The sequence below is a fragment of the Callorhinus ursinus genome, unplaced genomic scaffold, assembly GCF_003265705.2.
Source record: "Callorhinus ursinus isolate GAN/ISIS: 27379988/994484 unplaced genomic scaffold, GSC_fseal_2.0 scaffold46, whole genome shotgun sequence".
NCBI classification, from domain to species: domain Eukaryota; kingdom Metazoa; phylum Chordata; class Mammalia; order Carnivora; family Otariidae; genus Callorhinus; species Callorhinus ursinus.
Window position 1 is genome coordinate 10,101,370 of NW_027397108.1, and position 6,524 is coordinate 10,107,893.

Here is a 6,524-nt window from a genome sequence, read left to right on the forward strand (position 1 = left end):
TCTAGTCTGCGGTTGAGAGCCCACCCCCTCCAGGCTCCATTCCAGAGGCTTGCCAGTCTGATGGGTGAGGGCCCACTGTCGAAGCTGGTGGGGGCTGAGCAGCGTGAGAAGGCTGGGTGAGAGAGGGGCGTTTCTGGGGCAGGTCAGCCCTTGTCCTTCCATGACCACCTTCTCGGGCCAGGCCCTGCTCTGCCAGAAGTGCGCACTGCCACTCTTGTCTGTTAGCATCCAGGCAATGATGGGGATAGCCTATTCCAGGGAACAAAGGGGATGTTGGCCCTGTCGCTAAAAACTAAAAATACCACATTCTCGTCGTAGCAGGTATTTAAGATGAAGAAAGGTACCAGGTGTGACTTCAGGGCCCAAATGCTGACCCCAGCCATGCACCCTGGAGCGGGCACCATTCCGTATGTGCACGCACCACAGGCTGCCACCGTGATGACCCCCCACTCCACAGGCGCTGGACAGCAGCACCACGTGGAGACAGTGGGGTCCCTGACCCCAGGCTTCCCGTCCTCCTGTCACTCTGCCAATGACAGCCTGGAGCCTGAAAGGGAAAGAGCAGAGAGGGGCTCTAGCATCTCTTCCTGAAAGAGGCTAGTGGAGCAGTTCTGAGGAGTCGGGGACATTCACTCAGAGGCGCCCGAGCACAGCCAGCCGCACAGAACACACAGAACCGCCCAGCCAACAGGAACTTTATTTCAAAGATCGGCAGAGACACAAAGCGTGTAAAGGTGGTCGGCGGGCTGCCACCAAGAACTTCTAGAAATCAGAGACCTACAGGCGGACAAGGTACCATCAACCAGGACATGCGGCTCCTTGTCTGGCCAAAGGGAAACCGCCCACAAAGCACCCGCGTGCCCCCTCATCTTCCAGGTGCCGCCTGCAGCAGGGGGCCCCGCCACCACCACCAGGGCAAACGGGGCCGCACAGATCACCACCTCTGCTGCGGCTGTGCCCCAAGGCCGCTTTATTTTAAACCACACCCAGCAATACTGAGGGAAGGCAACTGCACCTCACTCAGGTTAACTTCTGGGGGCGGTGGGGGGAGGAGAGGTTGCTCAGGCCAGGTCATCACACAAAGCGATTGGCACAGCGTGGGCTGCTCCCTTCCCGGCGTGGGGGCCCACGTTGTCCAGGGTGAGCCCTACCCGATACCGCTGGAGCCCGGGCAGGCCGTCTGCAAGCCGCTCGGCGGGCCCAACCGTGCGTGCAGGAGCTGCTCCGCGGGGAAGGAGGGGCAGGAGGCAAGCACGTTGAGCCCAGGACGGAGGCCTGGGTCTGGCAGCTCCAGAGGCCACCCGCTCACCGCCTGACGGGGCGAGCACGGGCACCGCGTTTAAAGAAACCACATGGCGAGGGCATTCTTCACTCCATCCAAGAAGCCAACACGGCGCCGCTCACTGCACTCCACATACAAGTGTTCTTTCAAAACCTTAAGCTTGCCTTGAGAGCACATCTACAAAGCAAAGCCAAATTTTAATAAAACCTCAGGAAAGCATTCCAGTCTCTCATTACCAGTAAAACTTAGGACTCTGGGAGCCCAGCGACCCCCTGCCACCCCTCCCCGGCACGTGTGCCACACTCACCCCCGGCCTCCCCGCCGCTGTCCTCGGCGCCCTCGCCCTCCTCACTGCTCTCTCCGGAGCCCGTCTCCTCCAGCCACTCCTGAGCTCCTTTAAAGCAAAAGTGCACATTCCAAGTTTCCGCGCGGCGGGGCAGCGCCCTCACGAGACTCTCGGTGCGGAAGCGGCCCGAGCCCCGGCACCACCGCACGCTCTGAGGAAACGCGTTTTCTCTCGGTCCCCGGGCGGAGGTGGGGTGAAAGACACTGACGGGCAAAGACACGAGACCCACGCAGAGTGCTCTCCTGCTCCCCAGCTCTAGCCTGGTCTCGCTGCAGGACAGGAGTCTCGCACCGGCCACAGAGGAACTTTCCCCAAAAGTGTGGATTTTAACTTTGCTCTGGTTTCTGGGCTTAAAGGAAGGAGCGGTGGCTTGTGTTCAGCAGCTGCCGGGGTAGGACACGGAGGCGAGGGACGCAGCAGTCTGGACCAGAGCAGAGGAGGCCTGGAGGTGCCCCCAGGTCCTGGGCCGGCCCCGCCCTCACTTGCTCAGAGGCGGCTGTCCCCGGACGAGGGGCTCTGTGAGAGCTGTTCTGTACAACGCCCCTCTGAGCAGCACCAGGACAGGTCTAAGGCTCATCAGAGTGCTGGAGTAGGCAGCCCACCCCCCTCCGCTCCCAGAGCAGGGATGGATATACAGAGGACGTGGCCCCTTGCCCACCACGGGCTCAGTGGCACAGGGCAGATCTGAGGGGGCGCCTGCTTGCAGGCAGATGTGACAGAGACGCTTTGACGGGGTTCCCGCCCCAACCTGAGGAGGAGCGTACCTCCACCTCAGCTCACCTGGATCCATCTCCACCAAGACCGTCCACTCCTGCATCTTGTGGAGATCTAGGCAGTAGAGGTCACTGAGGGTGACCTGGCGGTCACCTGCCTCAAACATGCCTCCGTAGAGGTAGAGCCGCCCATGCTTTACGGCCAGCATGGCGTTCGAGCGGGGGCTCGGCTCCACCACGGGGCCGCCGGCTTCGTCAGGGCTGTCCTCCTCGTCAGATAGGGGCTGTCCAGCCGAGCCCGGGGCAGCCACCATCTGTTTAATGGTGACCACGGTCCCGTCCTCTGTGACCACCTCTCTGACCACCTCCAGCGGCTCCTGGGCACCGGCCCCCCCACGCTCCTGCTTGTCAGCACCTTCGGGCTCTGCTTTTTTGCCCCTCCTCTGTTTCTTCTTGTCTGACTTAGGTCCCTGTTGAGAAGAAGCAAGGCCATGCATTTTAGCAGCAGACAGCAGTGAGCAGGCAGCATCCTTGAGCCCCAAAGGGGCTAGGCCACAGGGGTGAAGCACCTGCTGCGGTTCACCCTGGGGGCACAGAGCCTCTGCCTGCGTGTGACCCCTCCAAGAAAAAGGCAGGGAGGGCCACGCATCCAGACACTGGCCGCACGTCCACCCGTTTTCCCGCAGAGGCTCTGCAACCAGAGTGGGGTCTCTACCAGAGTGGGCCACCTCCTTTGGCATCAGGGCCACTGACCCCATCAACTCCTCTAGACCTGAAGCCCCAAGGGGACCCCGCTGCTGGGACAGCCACCCATAGTGCCGCCGTGGAGTGGAGGGAGGGACGCAGGCGTCCCTGCCCACGGCGACAGTAAAGATGCCGAGAGCTCCCACGGGCCCCACACACACAGGAACTGGGGAGGCCCGGGCAGCTTGAAGCCTCGGGGAAGAACCGGCTGACGCGGCGGAAGGAAAGCAGATGCAGCCTTGCAACGGGGTGCGCACTCTGAGGCCCGGCTCTACCTTCAGCTGCCCCGCAAACCAGCGGTTTCTGGTGGCATCATAGAAATGCAGGTCGTTGAGGAAGTCCCCCTCCAGGCTCTCCTCCTCTTCCTCGTCACACACTCCCCCAAAGAGCAGCGTCTGATGGTTTGGGGTCACAGCCACCGAAAAGCCAGACCTCGGAGTGGGCTTGGCTCCTGCAGGATTAATCCGGGTCCACGCCCACCTGCCTGCTGGAGGAGCGGGAACACAGGGTAAGGGTGTGCCGGCCACGGGCTCACCCAGGATCACCGACCCCGGGGGACGGGACAAGCGCAAACACAGGACTGCAGACAAAAGGGCATCAGGTTCAGGCATTCTGAGCCCTCGGCAGAAACGAAACAGTCCAACACGCCCCCGAGCCTCAGCCTGCTCCGGAAGGTCCTGCGCGAACTAAGTAATGTTTCCACACGCCCTGCAGACAGCCCCTGGGCCAACCACACCCCAGCTCTGGCTCTGAGGCCCGGCGGAGATGGAGGTGGGCAGGCCGCAGTGCTAGGAGGGCCTCACGCCGCGCCAGGCCCTGCAGGGGGGCCGCAGAACCGAGAGAGCTGCTCCACGCGGGCTGTGAGCTCTCGCCCTGCTCAGGACCGCAGACGCTCCTGCAGGCGACACGCGCGCGCGCTCGCTCGGCACGTGCCTGATGAACGTGGTAACGCTCAAAACATGACCTAGGGTGAAGCGTGGAGGATATCTTCCCACCACATCTAGAAAAAAGAACCGAGACTGTCCTTTTATTGAACGTTTAAGGAAAACTGAACAGAAGCAACAAATGGCCAACGTGGTACCATGTCACGCCCACCTGTTGTTCATCAGCACAGAGCACAGGTGCGACTCTGGGGGCACCCAGTACTGGGCCACGAGGACTACTGCTCACAGCCAGCATGTTAATGTGGTACGGAAACAGAGGAGGAAAAACACCAGAGGGCCCTAGCTCACAACGCACCACATACTTCTTGCTGGCGGTCGAGGGTCTGATGCCCAGGTGCACACGTTGAGCACACAGGCTCAGGGTCCGGTTCCAGCTCCGGCTCCCTGATGTGCACACCAGGCAGCTTTCTCCTTGACTCCAAACCTTGGTGCCCACTGAGGAAAAGGCAGATGTCCTTATTGGTCACTGGGCAGCGTGGCTGACTTCCTGAGAAGTGCCCGGCTTCACAGAGGTTAGGGTGGGAGAGACGGAAGGGTGCTGTGTGGAGCAGCCCCGTCATTCTACAGCAGACAGCCTCATGGGGCGGGTGGAAAGGCTTGCTGCAGGTCCCAAAGCAGACCCAGGACCAGACTGGATCACCTGAGTCTAGCTAGCCCAGCCTACTCATCCCAAGTCTCACCGGCCACCACCTGACTTTCTGAGCTTTAGAAAGCAAACGTGGGGGCCGCTGACCCACAACAACCATGCCCAAATCCCACATCCAGCAGCCACTTGCTCTTGAGTGAGAACAAGTCAGGGAACGGCTGACAAACGGTGGCTTCCACTTGCTCTGAGGTTGCCGTCCCAAACACCTGAGGGTGATCACTCCTCGGCTGTCCCTGCTGTGCAGACACTTAGGGTTATTCATGAGCACCTGGCCTGCCTGCTCAGGTGAGGACTTGCCCATGACTCCAGCACAGTGTGCAGGGGTTCGCTGCCACCCTCCCTTCCCCCAGCCCCGCAACCACAGAGCAGGAGGGGCTCTCAGGTCTCTGCCCTGCTTCCTGTAGGAGCCTGTGGCCCACCCCCATGACCCAGTGCATGTACCTTCTCTTCCATCCTCAGGCTGCAACAGGAACATATCTGAATGCTGGGTGCCTCTGTCCACATCTTTCTTGACTCTCTGCAAAAGGAACAGGGAGTCGTGTGAGAACTAGCCAGGCGCCACCTACAACGCCCCGCACAGCCCCCTCAAGCTTGTGGTCTGCCTTCCTGTTGGGGTGGACGCCCTGGGGGCCTTTGTTCGGATGAGCCTCAAAGAAAATCAGAACTATGACCCGTTCAATTCTGACCTCATTGAGCAGATATAATGAAAAAATATTAGTAATGATTTATTAACCAAGAATAGATTTTGAATGTTAAAAACTGACCACTCTAACAAGAACTGTCGTGAGCGCCCATGGCTCTGCAGCGACTCTGTTCCAGGTGGAGGGCCCCCCCCCCGAGGCCGTCATAAAGTTCCATCACAGTTCCCGTGTGTCCCCAACCCCATCATCTTTCAATTCACGTGCTCGGACTTCCCTGCAAGAATCACATTCACACTTGCTGCCCAAGCCAGCCGGGTGCTACCATTTAAAAACTTTTCTGAGTGTCTCCAACAATGAAACCAAGGTTTCCCAGCCCTGAGTCCTCAGCGTCAGGTCAGCTGCATTGGCCCAGACTCCCCATCTCTGACGCCCCTCAGGAGTAGAGAAGTCGCTGCTCAGCTGCGCTGCATCTTGGGTCTCCTGAGATGTGTCTGATCTGTCTCTCAGCACTGCACGGGGCTGTGGGCCCCACGGGTAAAGTGCCCTTCCCTTGCAGCACACCAGGGGTGCATGCTGGTGCCATGACTTCCCACTGCTGCTGATCCTGGTCACCTGGCTGTCACCCCCCTCCCCTCCCCCGCCCCAGCCTGTAGCTTTCCACAGTCCTCTGGGGAAGGACATCACTGTGCACAGCCCCGGTTGCAGAACGGAAGTCAGGCTCCACCCCTCAAGGTCAGAGTTGGCTACATAATTTATGTGGAATTCTGCATAGGGATTTGTCCCCTTCCCCTGATTTACTTAGTCATTCAATCATTTGCTTATAATCAAATGGACTCACAGATTTTTATGTTCTACTCTGGGCTGTAAATCCAGTCCGCTTTACTTACTTTGCTGCTAAAACCGCTGAACTTTGGCCACTGGAAACCCTTTCGGTGGCTCCTGTGTCCGTCTGATACAGCCCGTAATGTGAGTTTCCTATAAGCACACCCTTAGGTTGGGGAACCACAAGACCCTCCAGCCTCATCCTGTACTTTTTTTGATCCAGGCCTGGAATCCACCATTTCCCCGAGGAGCCCCAGGTCCTCTAACTGGACATGATTAGAAACTGCGATCTGGGCACCAGGAGTGCTCGCTGCTGCGGTTACTTCTACACACACCCCGAGAGAGAGAGAGAGAGAGAGAGAGAGAGAGAGAGAGAGAGAGAGAGA

At 59.4% G+C, this 6,524-nt stretch overlaps 1 protein-coding gene across 2 annotated transcripts in view; it reads right to left on the reverse strand.

Moving 5' to 3' along the window:
- Positions 1-678: 678 nt before the first annotated feature.
- Positions 679-6,524, reverse strand: part of KLHDC4 (kelch domain containing 4) — a 49,722-nt gene continuing 43,876 nt past the window's right edge. Inside the window, exons 8-12 of one of the 2 annotated variants that reach the window (XM_025860433.2) lie at positions 5,117-5,192; positions 3,361-3,569; positions 2,409-2,811; positions 1,590-1,676; positions 679-1,459 (exon numbers count right to left, since the gene is read on the reverse strand). In XM_025860433.2, coding sequence (XP_025716218.1) covers positions 1,437-1,459; positions 1,590-1,676; positions 2,409-2,811; positions 3,361-3,569; positions 5,117-5,192 — 798 coding nt within the window. In that variant the 3' untranslated portion in view covers positions 679-1,436. Of the gene's footprint in view, positions 1,460-1,589; positions 1,677-2,408; positions 2,812-3,360; positions 3,573-5,116; positions 5,193-6,524 lie in introns of both variants that reach the window. The other variant, XM_025860432.2, reaches the window with a different exon arrangement.